Source organism: Lepus europaeus, chromosome 14, assembly GCF_033115175.1.
Source record: "Lepus europaeus isolate LE1 chromosome 14, mLepTim1.pri, whole genome shotgun sequence".
Classification (NCBI taxonomy): domain Eukaryota; kingdom Metazoa; phylum Chordata; class Mammalia; order Lagomorpha; family Leporidae; genus Lepus; species Lepus europaeus.
In genome coordinates, this window is record NC_084840.1 from 19,431,664 (window position 1) to 19,449,423 (window position 17,760).

General features: G+C 60.0%; 1 protein-coding gene across 5 annotated transcripts in view; it reads right to left on the reverse strand.

Moving 5' to 3' along the window:
* PLEKHA6 (pleckstrin homology domain containing A6) overlaps positions 1 to 17,760 on the reverse strand; it is a 143,994-nt gene that overhangs the window by 14,361 nt on the left and 111,873 nt on the right. For 2 of the 5 annotated variants that reach the window (XM_062211652.1, XM_062211651.1), the window contains 9 exons: positions 12,140 to 12,208; positions 10,981 to 11,061; positions 10,643 to 10,792; positions 9,850 to 9,945; positions 7,046 to 7,157; positions 6,372 to 6,511; positions 4,156 to 4,285; positions 3,926 to 4,032; positions 593 to 769 (listed from right to left, as the gene is read on the reverse strand). In XM_062211652.1, coding sequence (XP_062067636.1) covers positions 593 to 769; positions 3,926 to 4,032; positions 4,156 to 4,285; positions 6,372 to 6,511; positions 7,046 to 7,157; positions 9,850 to 9,945; positions 10,643 to 10,792; positions 10,981 to 11,061; positions 12,140 to 12,208 — 1,062 coding nt within the window. Of the gene's footprint in view, positions 1 to 592; positions 770 to 3,925; positions 4,033 to 4,155; positions 4,286 to 6,371; positions 6,512 to 7,045; positions 7,158 to 9,849; positions 9,946 to 10,642; positions 10,793 to 10,980; positions 11,062 to 12,139; positions 12,209 to 13,040; positions 13,122 to 17,556; positions 17,611 to 17,760 lie in introns of all 5 variants that reach the window. The other 3 variants (XM_062211648.1, XM_062211649.1, XM_062211653.1) reach the window with 3 other exon arrangements.

The window sequence follows — 17,760 nt, forward strand, 5'->3', positions numbered from 1 at the left end:
GCCGCAGCCGGGACTCTAACTGGCACCCACGTGGGCTGCCGGCTTTACAGGCAGTAGCTTTCCTTCGCCACACGGCCGGCCTGAAGCCCTTTTTAAAAACATAATAAACACTTGCTGAAAGAACTCCACTGTCCAGTGGCAAGAGGCCTCCCCACGGGGCCGGCGCTTGGCACAGCAGGTTAAGCCGCCACTTGCAATGCCAGCATCCCATGCAGGGGCAGCGGTTCGAGTTGTGGCTGCTCTGCCTCCAATCTAGCTCCCTGCTAATGCACCTGGGAAGGCAGAAGGCCCAAGTGCTTCGGTCCTTGCCATCCATGTGGGAAACCCAGATGGACTTCCTGGCCCACCGCGGCCATCTGGGGAGTAAACCAACCAAGGGAAGATCTGTGTCTCTCCCTCCCTCTCTTCCTCTGCCTTTCAAATAAACAAAATAAACTTTAAAAAGAAAGAAGCCTCCCCGAGTTCTCCCAGGTGCCCAGCTCGGGTTCTTTCCAATCTCTTCCCTCTCCAAACTCCCTAGAGCAGGCTGGCCACGCGCTGGGATGGGCAGCGTTGGCCGGGTGCAGGCCTGGGGTGGCCGAGGGGACATTACCACTTTGTAGGCGGGCCGGGGGCTGGGGTCCGGCGCTGGGCTGGCGGGCAGCTGCAGGCTTCTCCGCTTCTCCTTCATGGAGCCACTCTGGTGCCGCCGCATTCGCTCAATCTGCTCCTCCACGCTCATCTTCACCTTCCCCTCGCTGGGAAACAGCGCGCTCTTGGGGCGCTCCTGCTGTGGCGGGAACACGGGGCTCTCACAGGTGCCTCAAACCCCGCCCCCACAACAGACACACAGGGCAGAGCAGGTGACAGTGAACAGGGAGGCCGGGAAGGGGGAGACTTGTCTACACGGAGATGAGGACCAGGCAGCGGTCACGAGCTGGCAGAAGGCACCGACTCGCTCCTCCCTCAGCCTCCAAAGGGAGCCACCCCCGCTAACTCCCTGGTCTGGACTTCCGGCCGCCACACGTTGGGAGAATCAGTGCTTGCTGTGTGAGGCTGTGTTCACGTGTCACTGCAGTGCCAGCAAACACAGATCTTGGTACCGGGAAAAGGGCACCGTCTCAACCAGGACTGGAAAGCGTAGAAGAGACCTTGGAACTGGGCTGGAAGAATGGCGAGGGGCAGGACAGGAAAAGCCCAGATTCCCTGGAAGAGATGATGGGCAGCAAGATGGGATTTAAAGATGATCCTGGTGGTGCCGAGAGACAGCGGAGAAAGCTGCCAAGGTCTCAGAGCCTGCACGTGCGATTCAGAATCCCCATGAGCCAAACGTCGGTGGAAAAGTGGCTGTTAAAGGTGGCGCAGAAGGTAAAGCTGCCACCTGCAGTGCCGGCATCCCCTATGGGCACAGGTTCGAGTCCTGGCTGCCCCACTAACGATCCAGCTCTCTGCTATGGCCTGGGAAAGAAGCAGAAGATGGCCCAAGTGCTTGGGCCCCTGTACCCATGTAGGAGACCTAGTAGAAGCTCCTGGCTCCTGGCTTCAGATTGGCACAGCTCTGGCCATTGCTGCTATTTGGGGAGTGAACCAGCAGATGGAAGACCTCTCTTGCTCTCTGCCTCTCTAACTCTTTCAAGTAAATAAATAAAATCTTAAAAAGGGGGAGGGAGGCTTTGGACTGAGGTCTCGGAAGAACTGAGGACCGTATTACCAAGAAGTGGGTCAAATGCCACCTGCATTAGGTGGCAGCAGGTGGCTCAGCCATTGAGGGGAAAGCAGGATGTGGGTGTGCAGCTGGGATTTCCAACCGGTGGAAGGCGGCCCTGGTTTTTCTTTGTGCTTAGAGCAGCAGGAGAGAGGAAGAAGCTATTAAGTATCACTTGGGAGGTTCTCAGGCTGCCAGATTCACAAAGGGGGCGTGGACAGGACATTCCGCTGTTGGAGAAGTGTGCCCTGGAGAGGGCGTGGAGGATGGCCAGCATCTCGCTGGAGAGGTGAGGTGTGGGGCTCATGCCAATCACAAATCTCGGAACGAAGAAACAGATACAGGTTTGTTCAAATACACAGGAGACCTGCACGGTTTGTGAGATGTCGTATCAGCAAAAATACCGCCAGCTTCCACTGATCGGGACAGGTAGAGAGGAAATGATTTTTAAAAGTGTCAGGCTTCCAGGATCTTACAATAGGCTAATAGCTCTATTTGGCTACAAAAAAGGAACTATGATTCTGAGACCAAAGCAAAGGTTGTAGAGGCAGAGACCAGGGGGGCAACACTTAGGGATGTTAGGGATGGGGCTGGGGGAGCCTCCTGGACCCAGAGGGCAGGAGAGCAAATCACAGATTATTCCAGGCCTTGAAAGCTAATGGTGGGGCTGGCACTGTGGCGTAGCTGGTAAAGCCTCCTCCTGCAGTGCTGGCATCCCATATGGGTGCTGATTCTAGTCCCACCTGCTCTACTTCCAATCAGTTCTCTGCTAATGTGCTTGGGAAAGCAGAAGATGGCCCAAGTCCTTGGGCCCCTGCACCCATGTGGGAGACCCGGAAGAAGCTCCTGGCTCCTGGCTTCAGCCTGCCCAGCCCTGGCTATTGCTGCCATTTGGGGAGTGAACCAGCAGATGGAAGATTTCTCTCTCTGTATCTCCCTCTTTCTCTAACTTTTTAAAGATTTATTTATTTATTTGAGAAGTAGAGTTAGAGAAAGAGGTCTTCCATTTGCCGGTTCACTCCCCAAATGGCTGCAATAGCTAGAGCTCGGCCAACCCAAAGCCAGGAGCTTCTTCCAGGTCTCCCACGCGGGTGCAGGGGCCCAGGCACTTGGGCCACCTTCTGCTGCTTTCTCAGGCCATAGCAGAGAACTGGATCAGAAGTGGAGCAGCCGGGACTTGAACCGGTGCCTGTGTGGCATGCCACAGGTGGAGGCTTAGCCTAGTATGCCACTGCTGGGGACTGCCAACCTCTTTATTTCTTCCAATTTCTCCTTTTTGGTGACAGAAATGGCATCTGATATTTGTCCCACGTGTGTATTTCAGATTAGGTGATTTTCTAGTGCCACAGCTGGAGTGGAATTTTGTCCCAAGAAGTCGGAGATCTCACACAGACCTGATGGCAGTGAGGTGGGTGATGGCTCTGGGGCTCTGAGTTCATGATACTTGGGTACTTCAGGCTTGGAGTTGGTGCTGGCATAGACTGGGACTTTGGGGGACGCAGGAATGATGTATGTAGTTTTACAAGTGGAATGGGCACAAAATTTTGGGGATCAGAGGGTAGAATGTAGCTGTTGAACAGCAGCCCCCAAAGATAGGCTCCGGTCCTAGCCCCCCACCCTGTGTCTGTAACCACATTTGGAAAGAGGTCTCTGTAGATGTGATCAGAGTCAGAAGCTCCTGGTGAGCTCGTGGTGAGTTGGGGGCCCCTAGATCCAATGGGGGTGTTCTCCTACAGACAAGGGGAGCACACGGGGAGCAGGGTGGTGTGGCACTGTGGGCAGAGGTTGGAGGGAAGCCGGTAAGGCAGGGAGTGCCACGGCCAGCCAGGAGCGGGCACGGAGTCTCCCCGAGCCTCCAAGCCAGCCAACCCTGCGGCCGCTGTGCCCTTGACTCCCGGCCTCCACAACTTGGCGGAAGTAAGTGTGTGTGTTCCCCACCACCCGGTCTCCCGGCCGACGGGGGCACCGAGCACACAGCCTCGGGCCAGCTGGCTAACTCTGACCGCTGCTCACAGCTGCCCTCCCGCCCGGCAGCAGTGTCCACGCTCTCTCGTTCTGTCACGCGCACGTGTCTCTCTGGAGGAGTCCTCCCACGGTGGTGCTCTTGCCCAGTCCCCTGCTGGGTCTCCCTCCCTCCCCTGGCCCCATTGCTTCAACAGGCGTGGCTGACGGGTGGGCCCCGGCTCTGCTGGGCTCAGCTCACAGCACAACCGGAGCCCTGAGCCTGCAGCGTGCACTCACCCGAGAGTTCAGGCCGTTGCTGAGCCCACTGGCCGTCCTCCTGACCACGGCCGATGGGGTCACCTCCTGGTCGGCGGGCGACTTCGTCCTCGGGGGCACAATGCCGACTGCAGGAGAGGGAGCCGTGAGGCAGGGGCCCGCTTCTCACCGAGGGCTCGGTCCCACCGTCCCAGGATCAGCCCCCAGGACTCCTCGCTGCCCCTGTCTCGGGAGGCCCGGCCAGGAAGTACCTTTGTTGAGCGCCGCCTGGGTCTCCGCCTCCACCTCTTGTCTGGTGGGCACCAGGCTGATGTCTCCGGGAGCGTCGAGGGGCGACACCTGGAGGGGGTCTTTCTTGCTCTGCTCATAGCTTGTCTGGCCCTGAGGAGAAAGGAAGAGAACGTGGCTGATGTTGCCGTGGCTGCCGGGAACGGGGGCCCAGCGGTGCTGCCTTGTCTTGCAGCGGCTGGCGCTCAGACTTTGGAGACACAGGGAATGGGCAGATTCTACATGGGCCGGCTGGGACGCGTGCAGGGACATACCGGAGCCTCCCGCACACACAGCCCGAGGCCGCCCCGTGCTGGGCCATCGTGGGGAAGGAGGGCTCACGGCCTCCAGGAGGGCTTCAGTGGACAGAGAGGCCACTCTATCCTGCCAGCCCGAAGCAGCAAGGCCAGGAACGGCCAGAGGAGGGCGCTATGGGGCCACGGGTCTCTGTTAGAATCCGACCTGGGATTCTGGGCACCTGAGACTTTGGGCCTTGGACCAGGATTCTGGGCATGAAGAGTGCGCTCAGCTCATGGGCTTGTACAACCATGGGGCTAGAAGGGGCCTCAGATGCCACCTGGGCCACCCACTCCCCCATGCAGCTGCAGACTCTCAGGCCAGAGGGCAGGAAGGCCAGCTCCACCCAAGCAGACAGCATGGCCAAGTCCCATTGGTTTCCTCATCTGCCAACCACAGGGCATGCAGCTCTCTGCCCAGCGCCCCAGGCGCACCATCAGCATCCTGCAAATCCCACGGCAGGCTCACCGCTTCCCAGTGCCTACTCACCGCACGCCCTCTTCCAAGCCCACCAGCACATCTCCTGGGTCCCGGCTGGGGACCCAGGCAAGAGAGGGAGACAGAGCAGGAGAGAAAAGGCCCTGGGTCCTTAGGCTGCAGGGGCTTGCGGAGCCCAAAGACAGCACAAGACAAAGCAGAGGCAGACAGAGCCCTGGGGGCAGGAGGGCCTGAGCCAGGGACAGGACAGGACGGGATCTCAATGGCCCTGGCAGGGGACTCCCTGGACTTCCACTGGAGGGTCCTGGGGGTGGAGAGGGGCCCAGCCCAGCACCTGCGACCACTGGCAGCCCATCAGCCTGGAGTGGGCAGAATTCATTTCCCAACAACCAGAGGGAGCACAAGTGGCAAGGTGGCCCATGAGACTGCCTGGCCACCCCTCTCCTTATTCCGGCGTCCAGGGCCGAGGGCGCAGGAGAAACTGCGCTTGGAGAAGATGCACAGGGAAACCCCTGCAGCGTCGTCCCTCGCCCCCTCGCCTGGCCCTCTGCCCGCTCTCCCACTCACCCCCCGCCAGGGCCCCGGGGTGCCAGGTACCTGACCCCTGGCTGTCTCGCCACTGCGGTGCCAGGAAGGGGAGTTGGGGTAGGGCCAGAAGCGGCTCTCACTAGGGAGTGGAGGGACGGTTGGAGGGGACTCCAGGGGGACGTAGGCTTTGGGGAGGGGCGGCCGAGGCGGGCCAGGTTCCTGAGGCAGAGAGAGGTCAGAGCGTTAGGAAGAGCAGAGCGGTCACTGTGAGAGCAGGAGAACAGAGCGTTAGAGGGGGCAGACGACAACGCCACCACGGGAGGGGGTGAGCCTGGGACAGCCCACCCTGGCCTGGGCAGAGGAGCCCCCGCCCCCACGCCCGTGGCCCCCAGTTCTCCGGGAAGGCCTCTCCTCGCTGTGCACCTCCAGGCTGGGCTCAGTCCAGCTCAGTCCAGCCCGCCCTTCCTCCCCGCGTTCCCCTCCGGCCCCCTCCCCTCGCTGGGATCCATCCTGAGACCCACGCCTCCGTGCTCCGTGGCTGCGGCTTGCTCACTGCTAGGCCTTGTCCCATCCCCAGCCCACAGGAGAGCCCAGCACGCTGTCTGGGAAAGGCGCCCCCATGCCCACCTCGACCCTCTTGCCCCAAATCCTCTGGGATTCTGGCTCCTGGCAAGCGCCCGGCTACCTTTGCTAACTGCTCCGGTGCTAGTGAGAGACTGCCTCAGAGGGAGCTCAAGAGGACGGAAGGAGCCAGGGGCAGGTAGAGGGCACCATGGAGGCAGGCCACGAGGCTGGGGTGAGAGCGGCTCCCTCGGACCAGGGCCCCGGAAGACGCAGCTTCCCCAGGTGCGACCCTGAACTTTGCGTCACAGCGGAGAGAGGCTCCCTCCTGCCCACCCCCTCCCCCCCCGCCTTCAGCTCCATTTCCTCAGCTTACCTCGCTAGAGCTGGGCTTGGTGGGGGACCCCTGGGAGCCAGACACCAGGGAAAAGGGGCTCAGGGGGCTGGTGAGGCTGGCGGAGCTGAGAGGGCTGGCGGGGCTGTTGGAGCTGTAGGTGGCCGAGGGACCGAGTCCTCCTTGGGAGAAAAGAAGGGGAGAGAGATGAGGGGAGGAGAAGGGCAGGGAGCAACCTACCCAGGGCTATGGGATATGGCTCTTGGGGCCACTGGGCCTGCCAAGGGACTCACTGTATGTGCAGGAGCCAGGTGCTTAGAGGGGTGGCAGGCAGGGGAGGGGGTGGATGGAGACGACACCATGGCTTCCAAGGGCTTGGCGCGAGCCAGCCTGGGGTCCCAGGACTCAAGGAGCCACCAGGTGGGGTCAGACCACCTGCGTGTCCACACACTGGGGAGCTGGGGGGACTCAGGTGCTCTTTGACATTTCCTGGGGAATATTCTAGAGTGGCCAGGTCAGCAGTGTCCCTCAGTGGCCTCCTGGTCCATCCTGCAGGGCATAGGGAGCTCACATCCACCCAAGGGCCCAGGAGGAGTCTGGAGCCCCGAGAAGGTCCCGAGCGGCTCTGAGCCTGGTAGGCAAGGGACGGGAGCCAGAAGTACCAGAGTATCTATGGGGAAGGGCAGAGCCCGGGCGGCTGGCAGGGTCGCACCCACCCCTGTGCTTGGCGGTGTCTGTGCCCCGGGACGGGTTGTTCTTCCGCAGCCCCTCCATGACGTCCTGGATCCGCCAGATCTCCTTCTGGATTTGCCGCGAAAGCGCCTCGTTCTGGAAGCATCACAGAGTCAAAGGAGAAGCCACGAGGAGCGGCCAGCCCTCTGCTCAGCCTGCACACCCCTGAACTGGCAGCCTGTGGACCCACAGAGGGCAGGAGCCCTGGATACACACACACACACAACACACACACACACACGTACTTCCTACATGCATGCATACACACAATCCTACACGCATGCACATGCAAGCACACACACACCTCCTACATGCACGTACACACAAGCACACACACCTCCTACATGCATGCACACACAAGCACACACACCTCCTACATACATGCACACACAAGCACACACACCTCCTACATGCACATACACACAAGCACACACACCTCCTACATACATGCACACACATACACACATGCATGTCCTACATACACACATACAAGCACACACATACCTCCTACATGCATGCACACACAAGCACACACACCTCCTACATACATGCACACACATACACACATGCATGTCCTACATACACACATACAAGCACACATATGCATGCATATCTCCTACATACATGCACACACAGTGCACCTCCTACATGCATGCACACACATGCGCACATGCAAGCACACATACCGCCTACACGCACACACACAAGCATACACACCTCCTACATGCATGCACACACAAGCACACACATGCACCTCCTACATGCATGCACACACAAGCACACACAAGCACACACGTGCACCTCCTACATGCATGCACACACATGCACACACAAGCACACACGTGTACCTCCTACATGCATGCACACACAAGCACACACAAGCACACACGTGCACCTCCTACATGCATGCACACACATGCACACACAAGCACACACGTGCACCTCCTACATGCATGCACACACAAGCACACACGTGCACCTCCTACATGCATGCACACACATGCACACACAAGCACCTCCTACATGCATGCACACACAAGCACCTGCTACATACATGCACGCACACATGCACGCACACACATGCACACATACAACAAGCACACATGCCTCCTACGTGCACGCACACACACAAGCACACACGCACCTCCGAGCAGGCACCTTTCCCATGGGCAGTCTGCCTCGTCAACCTCTCTAAACGGCATCCCAGAACTGTACCAGGAGGTGGCCCTGGCCTCCTGAGTTTGTCCAAGGGAGATTGGGGTCGGTGGTCCCAGGGGACCAGAGAGCGTGCAGTTGACTTTTTTTCTTGCTTCCAAAGAGCCCTTTGGTGGCCCCCACGTGTAACGTGTGCCACCATGAGTTCTGCTCATGACAGCTCACACGCTGACAGAAAGCAGCCTTGGTACCAGGCACGGCGCTAAGCGCTTTGCAGGCACCAACTCATCTGGGCTGCACAACAGACCTGCGCGGGAAGTGGTGGTGAAGACTCAGGCCTGTGTGACAGCATGACCACCGTCTGAACAAGAACCCACGGGACCCCAAAGCTGGTGCTGACTGTGACCTCCCCCACCCTCTAAAACGGTCATGTTCAGAGCAAGGCGTGTGCGAGCAGTGGGGTGCGATTTCCATCCCTTGGGTCAGGAGGGTCTCACGTGCGCCTGCCCGACCAGTAGCGAGGGAAAAGCAGGGCAATGGGGGAAGCTTGCAGCACCACCGTGGCGCATGCCAGGGCCGAGGAGGGCGGGGCAGAGAAAGAGGGAAGAATGGAACTCCCCAAGGCCACTAGGTCCATCCTCCTGCCTCCGCGCAGACTGTGTCTAACCCAGTCCCGTGCAAACTGCTCTGGGGTCACAAGAGATATTTATATGTACATGTCTGCTTTAAACATTTTAAAACAAAGTTTATTTATTGGGGGGGGGGGAGAGAAGAAAGATCTCCCAAATCCCACAACAGGCATTGGGCCAGGCTGGAGCCAGGATCCAGGAACTCAACCTGGGTCTCCCACATGGGTGGCTGGGACCCAAGAACCTGAGCTGCTACCTGCTGCCTCCCCAGATGTGCACTGGCAGGAAGCTGGCTTGGAAGCAGAGGCGGGATTCAAACCCAGGGACTCCGATACAGGGTGTGGGCATCCCAAGCGATGATGGAACACTGCACCAAATGCCCACATCACATGTCTGCTGTTAAAATCCTTGTTGTTGTGGGGCTGGCGCTGTGGCATAGTGGGGTAAAGCCCCAGTCTACAGTGCTGGCATCCCATATGGGTGCCGGTTCGAGTGCTGGATGCTCCACTTCCAATCCAGCTCTCTGCTATGGCCTGGGAAAGCAGTGGAAGATGGCCCAAGTCCTTGGGCCCCTGCACCCATGTGGGAAACCCAAAAGAAGCTCCTGGCTCCTGGCTTCAGATTGGCACAGCTCTGGCCGTTGCAGCCATCTGGGGGGTGAACCAGAGGATGGAAGACCTCTCTCTCTCTCTGCCTCTCAAATAAATAAATAAATCTTAAAAAAAATCCTCACTGTCACAAAGCACCTGACGTCCCCTCTAAGGCTCCCATGCTTCGGCTTCAGCGTCTGCCCATGGGCTGGCGGAACTGGAGGAGAACCCCACACCGCCTTCGTCCTGAAGCCTCACTCTGCCGTCAACGGCCTGACCCTCCTCTCTTGTCCAGGACCGACCCCTGCTCTCCTGCTCTTACATCTCTGGGTTTGTCAAAGCGAGCGAGGAAGCCGCGAAGGCCGAGAGACCGCAGGACAGGGACAGCCCCGCCCACTCAGGGCCCTCCTTCACCTGCGGGTCCAAATTGAGCTGCTCCCAGAGGCCGTCGTGCAGGGCGGAGACCGCCGACTCGAGGGTCTCATACTCCACGGTGCTGTTCGTCAGGGCCTGCGGGGAAGGGGTTTACTGGGAAGGCCACCCTGGCCACAGCAGGGCCCCCGAGGTCTGGGGACGGAGGCACAGCTCAGCCATGCTGACGACACCCAAAGCCCAGCTGTGCAGGGGGTGCTGCACCTCCCGCTGCAAATGGAAGACAGGGAAAACAGACTCCTCTCCGGGCAGGGCACAGGTGAAGGGGGGACCCGTGGCTCCCCGCCTCCCGCTCTCCCCAGCCTGGAGGAGGAGCCAGAGCAGGCAGCAGGGTGCCCGGGGCAGGGTGTGTGTTCCCTGCAGGTGAGATTCTCCTCCTGGCCTCCCACAGTTCCCTGGGGCTGTGGCCAGGGCTGCTGGCCACCAACACAAGGTCTGCCCTGGAGGACCTGCCCTGGGTCCCCGGGGAAAGGACCGGGGCAGCTGCCAGCGCCGGCTTCTGCAAGGGAGAGGACAGAGCAGGTGGCCAAGGGGTCTGAGCAGCAGAAAAGGCCGCGGCCCTCGGCGTCAGGCTGTCCTGCGGGCGTCCTGTTTGTGGGAGCAGGGGCCGCCCGGTAGCCGTGCAGCCACGTGCACGGCAGTGTGAAGGCCTCTGTGCTCCGGCCAGGAGGAGGAGACTGGACTGGGACAGCACGGCTTGTGTGCGTGTGGGTGGGGTCGGGGGAGCTCTCCGGCTGGCCGGTGGACGGCGCAGAGACCCCGCTGCCCGGGTTACCGTGGTCGCCTGAGACAGCTCCACCCGGATGTTGATGAGCTGGTTCTGCAGCGACTCTTTCTTGTGCAGCAGCTTCTCCGGGTAGGCGGGCTGGCTGCCGAACATCTCCAGCTCCTGGTGGGTCCCCATCAAGGCACTTTCCAAGCTCTCCTGCAGGAAGGCCGGGGGATGGCGGGAGTGGGCTAGAGAGCTCCTCTCTGGTTTCCAGAGGGCAGCTTGGTAAGGACTCCCGCACACCCTGGCCATGGCCCGCGGTCCTCCGGAGCCAGGACGGAAGTGGGACCGAGCTCCCACAGCTCTCGGCAACACCCCACCTTCTCGGCACCACCGGGTCTCACCTTCTCCGCCCGGAGCTGCTGCACCAGCCGGTCCTGCTCTCGCACCACCTTGTTCTGCTCGCACAGTTTGCCCAGCAGCTTCTGAGGGCCCAGAGGGGAGGAGGGAGGGGAAGAAGGGGATGATGGATGTCTGATGGGGACCCGGGAGGGGTGGTGGGACCTCTGCATTCTGCCTCCTCCCCCTTGCCAGGACCCCTGGGCTGTCACCTTGACCGTGGAGCCCCCCAGCAGCGAGGATGGGCCTCCACCTTGGGAGGGAAGGTGTGTTTATGCTTCAAGGAAGTGGGTCTGGTTGGCAGGGCAGGGGGCTGGGAACCAAGCCCCTCACCCCCCACCATCCTGGGAGCTGTAATTCGCAAGGGGTGACGCAGCCTCAAAGACAGAGCGTGGCAGGCGGCAGAGCAAACAGAAGGCAGCACCTGGCAGACTGGCCCCTCGGTGCCCCTCTCTGCTCTCCCATCCCCAGGCCCCAGTCTCCCCTTTCCCCTCTCCCCTCCAGGCTCCTAGGATGGTGACTCTGGGGTCCCTCCGAGGCTGGCTGGGCAGATCCGCCAAGTAAGTGACAGGGAGGACCAGCTTAGGCCAAGCTCCTCTCCTGGGCAGACTCACGCTCTCCACGTCCACACGTCTACTCGGGCCATTCCTCCACTCCCCTCCCACAGCGCCAAGTCTCGTGCTCCAGGCCTTTCGACATCAAAGCCCAGCTTACAGGCTACTGCCTGATCCCGACCCGCCAGCCCATACGGCCTTGCGTCTCTGCAGTCGGTAGAGCCTCCGCCGCCCTGCAGTACAGGAGGCCGCGTGGCCACCTCCTGCTGCCTGGCATCTCCCCGAGGGCAGGGCCGGGGCCACATTCTTTCAAGTCACTGGCAGGGACTTGGGCCACGCTGGGCATGGAGCACGCTGACCGACTCACGTCCCGGTGGCTCTGCCTTCCTGTTACAAGCAGATCCCCCTGCTGTAGACTAGCGCTCCGTGGAGAAACACACAGGCCAGTGTGAGAAGAACATGGCGGGGGGAGGCAGGCAGAGTGCTGGCCTCGTGGGGAGAGGGGACGGGAGGCCAGGGCATGAGGTGCGGGAGCAGAGACGGACAAGGACGGCATGGGAGGGCGACATTAAGAGGCTGGAGCAGAGGGAGCCAGGAGAGCCGAGCTTACGTCTGTGTCTTGCTCATTCAGCTTGAAGGTGTGGAGCCCGTCCCGGAATACTTCTGGGTACGGAGGGACCTGCGGGAACACGAGGTTGGGGGGGTTACTGCCGTGGGGACGGGAAAGGTGCTGTCACACACACGGATCGCTGTCCGTCCCCTGTGCTGGCATCCACTCCGGGGACCCGAGCTAACTCTGTGTTGCCTGGCGGGGAAGCTGGCGATGACCCCGCCTGGACTCCATCCCCTCAGTGCCAGGCTGGTTCTGGGGGGGTCAGGACTCCGCTCAGCCCACGCTCCGCACTTCCCCACCCCACATGCTGGGGTCCCCATTGAGCTCCCCATGGCTCCCTGGGAACCACCACGAGGACATCAGCGACCCCAGGGCTGTGAGTGGGGAGCACACATGGAGGATGGCAGGGACAAGACTGGGACACGTGGGGATCCGCTGCCCCAGCAGACGGAGCGCGGTCACAGGGCTGCACCCTCACCAGGAGTGGCAAGATTCAGGAGTGTCTCTGCCAGGCCGCAGTGACACGTCCACTGGCTGCCGCACCGGACATCCAGGGGACCGAGTGGCTCTGTGTCACATCCCTCATGCCCAGAGTCCCAGTGACGCGTGAGCAAGTGAACACACAATGCAAGTCCCGGATGCTTCAATGTCCATTTGCGCCCCAGCACGGCATGAGGTGTGGATGCTGGCTGTTTCGATGGTGTAGGGAATGGGCCTCGGGTTACCCATGGACATGAAGGGATGGAAGTGGCCTGGTGGAACCGCGGCAGGAAGAGCAGGCAGTGCCCGTCTCCGGGGGCTGGGGCGTGGCACGAGCCCCGTGCCAGTGGGCAGCCCGACCATGCACAAGCAGCTGGGATGGCGCTGGCGGGACCATGCTGCCGGGCCGGGGTCTTACTTGCATGAAGACTTGGGCCCTGGGGGAGGAGTTCTCCACCATGCGGTTCACCATACTGATGAGTGTCTCGCTCTCACTCATCTGTAGCACAGGGAGGAAGGGAGGACCCACACTCAGCGCGGCACAGGGCGCCCCCCGGCACCCACCGGGCGTGCTTCCCAGGAGACGGGGAAGGGCAGCGCCCCCTGGGGCCTCCAGCAGCCTGGGACTATCTCAGGACCGGGGCCGCCGGGACCTGCTGGCAGCCTTTCCGACTGCCGTGAGTTCCTCCATTGGCCAAGGCTGTCACCTCCGAGCCCTTGGCCCTGTTCCTCACACTACTGTGGACAGAGACCATACAGGCGGCAGGAAGGCCGCTCCCCCAAGAGCTGAGCTGCATGAAACGGCTGCTCCCCAGCTTGGAGGTCCCTGTCCCTGACCCCTGCCAGCTTTTGGCAAGAACGAGTTTCCAGAGCTGCGTGGGCAGCATCTGTGCCACCCCAGAGATGCTCGGGCATGGCAGAGAGACCAGGGCGGGCATGCAGGGTTAAAGGGACATGGGGACACTGTGCTCCAACCCTTATCTTCGAATTTCAAGGATGGCAGGAACGGGAGGGGGGGCACTCTATTTGCCAAATGAAATGGGACAGGGGCTGGGCCAACCGGATCAACCAGAAATGCCCTCATCTCCCTGGCTGGTTCCAGTGTGGGAGGATCCCAAAGCGAATGTGGCCGGTGGTGAACTTGGCTGTGTCTCTCTAACTCCATTCGTCTGCAGGAGACGGCAGCAGAGGCACAGGGAACTGTGCGGGGAAAGCTTGTGGGGTGGGAAAGTGAATGAGGGGAGGTCCCCGGGGTCCCCGTTCAGGGCCCCCTATGTTGTCTTCCAGGGTCTCTTCAGTCCCGGCTGGAGCCACACTGTCTTCCTTTTAGCCCTCCTAGGCAACAGCCCAAATGCAGCCTTGCTCGTGTGTGCTGTGCACGGGCCCAGGGCACCCCGCCCATCGGCAGGGTCTGGATTTTAAGACCCTTCCCTGGGATCTCATTTTTCTACCTCCGTAGCCCAGTTGGGAGGTTTTCTCCCCGTGTTTTCAAAAGAGCACTTATGATAGGAGGTTGAGTTTTTGTAAAGGTTAACTGGGGTGGGGGTGGGGGTGGGGTTTGGCCTCCAGGCTGAGAAGCCAGCTGGGACATCCGCACCCCCTGTCGGAGCAGCTGCAGCTGAATGCCCAGCTCCGGCTCAGGACTCCGCTCCCTGCTCATGTGCACCCAGGGACGGAGAGGACGGCTCAGGTAGTCGGGTCCCTGCCGCTCACGTGGGAGGCCTGCACCGAGTTCCTGGCTCAGCATCGGCGTGGCAGGCATTGAAGCAGGGAAGCCTGGACGGGAGCTGTGTCTGCCTCTCTGCCTCTCACATAAACAGTCAGCTGTCAGTCACGTCTTCTGAAGGATGCAGCTCAAGTCTGACCCCATCTTCTTAGAGATCCCGTGTGTGTGTGTGTGGGGGGGGTACGTGTGGCTGGATGTGTGTGCGACTGCGTGGGTGTGCATGTGAGAATATGTGGGGTGTGCAATTATGTGGTCTGTGACTGTGTATGTGACTATATGTAGGATGTGTGTATGACTATATGTAGGGTGTGCGTATGACTATATGTAGGGTGTGTGTATGTGGGGTGTGTACGACTGTATGTGACTGTGTGTGCATAACTGTATGTAGATGTATGTGACACTGTATGTGGGGCGTGTGGCTATGTGGTGTAACACTGTATGTGTTGTGACACTGTATGTGGGGTGTGTGGCTGTATGTGGTGTGAATATATGTAGGATGTGTGGTTGTATGTTGGGTGACTGTATGTGGTGTGACGCTGTATGTAGCTGTATGTGGGGTGACTGTAATGTGGTATGACACTATGTGGGGTGTGTAGCTATATATGGTGTGGCTGTATGTAGGTTGTGTATGACACTGCATGTGGGGTGTGTGGCTGTGAGTGGGGTGACTGTATGTAGGATGTGTGTGACACTGTATGTGGGGTGTGTGGCTGTGAGTGGGGTGACTGTATATAGGATGTGTGTGACACTGTATGTGGGGTGACTGTATGTAGGATGTGTGTGACACTGTATGTGGGGTGTGTGGCTGTATGTAGGATGTGTGTGACACTGCATGTGGGGTATGTGGCTGTATGTGTTGTGGCTGTATGTAGGATATGTGTGACATTGCATGTGGGGTGACTGTATGTAGGATGTGTGTGACACTGTATGTGGGGTGTGTGGCTGTATGTAGGATGTGTGTGACACTGCATGTGGGGTATGTGGCTGTATGTGTTGTGACTGTATGTAGGATGTGTGTGACACTGTTATATGGAGTGTGTGGCTATATGTGGTGTGGCTGTATGTAGGATATGTGTGACATTGCATGTGGGGTGACTGTATGTAGGATGTGTGTGACACTGTATGTGGGGTGTGTGGCTGTGTGTGGGGTGACTGTATGTAGGATGTGTGTGACACTGTATGTGGGGTGACTGTATTGAGATGGTACACAGAGGACAAGGCAGCAGCCTTTGAGAGGGCATGGAAGGCTCGCGCTGATCTCATTCCTTCCCTGAGTAGATCTAACGCAGGGGTGGGGAAGGCTGGCCCATGGGCAGTACAAGGCCCCCGAAATCATGTGGTCTGGCCCTGCCAAGGCAACCACAGTCGGGACTCAAAATTCAACAGATCCACAGCAGGCTCATTCTTAAGCTGGCATTTTGTATGGCCTGCAAATGATGTTATCAGTATCCACATGGCCCTTGGCAGAAAAAGGCTCCCAGCCTGGCTCTTGTCCTGGCCTGCTCCCAGCCCGCACGGGGGCTTTCCTCTGGGAGGATTCCCATGTGTCCCCTCTGTCCCCGAGAATGGCAGAGCACACACCAGAGCGGCATGATGGTGGCGGCAGTCCCCACCCCTCGAGATGCCTGGGGTGGAAAGGGCAGGCTCTCCCCGGCCCCGTTCTGAGAACACACAGGCCCAGAGGCACCGAGTGACATCTCCAAGCTCACAAAGCGCCTCGTGGCCGGGACCAAGGGCAGGCAGCCCGACTCTTCTCATGCCCTCTATGGAATGTCACCTTTATCCAGGAGGGCTCCTCTGAGACGGACGCTCAGCCCTCCGGGAAGGCAGAAACCCTCAGGAAGGGGCAGAGCCAGGCGTGCGGGATGAAGGCGCCGAGCACACGCCACAGGGGAGCCGGCCCACGGAGCTCTGCTGGCCCCAGCTCTGGGCGCGGCTGACCTGACTTCCCCCATGGGGACCCTACGCTCCCCAGCCCTGCCCTGGGTGGCACCCGGGGAAGGACTCATCTCCACGGGGACCGCAGTGCCCATGCTATGGACGCAATGCACCTCCCTTCTGGAACCAGCACGCCAGGTCCTGGGGGCGCCAGCAGCCATCCCTGCTGACCCAGCAGTGGATGCTGGGTGCTCCTCAGTGCCCGAAGTCGCCCACAAGAGTGATCTCAGTGTGACGTGGAGGCCTGGAGAGACCACGGCCCACGTGGCTGGTGTCCAGGAGAATGTACGGTCCACCTGACTTCGAGTTTCTGTTCCTGCCGCAGCTGGAAGAGCGTGCAGCACCCTGACCAGGGCTCCGTCACAGGCTGGGGGGCGCTTCTGCTGCTAACTGCGTCACGAGCTTGGAGCCACGCTCCAGGCTCTGTGGTTCGCTGCTGGGCGTCCCTGGCGTGTTATTTACCCTCTCTGTGTTTCAGAGAAATGGGGGTGGCGGCAGCACCCGCCTCCGAGGGCTGCTACGAAGACAGAAGGAGCTGGGATCCGCCTGGCGGAGCATCCAGTGCCCCACCAGCACCGCTGCTGCGATGCCCCTGTCCCCGGCGGCCCCCTCGGCACAGTGTCGTGTTTCTCCAGGTCCCTGGCGCTCTGCAGAGCCGAGCTGAACACAGGAGGACACACCCAGAGAAGCACCCAGCCCACCGCGAGCTTTGTGGGAGGACTAAGAACCATGAGGGGACTCCCAAGAGTTTGTGGGAAAATGGAATGAAAAGATAAGTTTCTTCTAGTACACAAAACCTTAAAATCCAGACGTGGAGCTTGCCCGGGAACTCTGGGGAGACTCCCGGTGCACTGAGCCAACAGTGGCTTTTCAGGGCGCGCTTGGTGGCTCTGCAGGCCTCAGCGCCAGAGGTTTCCCCACAACCTGCGAGCCACCGTGATCTTCCAGATCTGGGGTTGCACCAAACCCTGGCATCTCAGGCCCTGGCCCTCCCCTCTCCAGCGAAAATGCTAATTTCCGCCTGCCCCCGGGGGCCTTGTCCATCTGGGCTGAACACGTGAGAAATAGGAGTTGGCATTAATTATTCATAGGCCCATCTATTATGCCTGTTTCTCCAGCTGCCCTAGAGGGCTTTGAAGAGGAAGGGTGTGTAGGAGCAAAGTCACTCCCTTTGTGGCGTTCAGGTTGCAGCAACAAAGGTTGTGAACTGCCTGGAAGCTGAGGGGCGGGGGGTGCGGGAGTTGGGGCGAGGGGTGCCAGCTCTGCCTACCTGCTGATCCAAATACTCTAGGTTTCTTTGCAACTGAAGATCTAAAAGTTCATCCTACCCGGCGCCCGAGGCCCAGAGGCCAAACAGCAACACAAACAAACAGGAACACACAAAAGAAAACAATGAAAAAGAAGCAAAGCGTTAAAGAGTGAGCTGTGCACAGACGGACGCGGGAGAGGCCTCTGTCTCGGCCTTGAGGAGCTC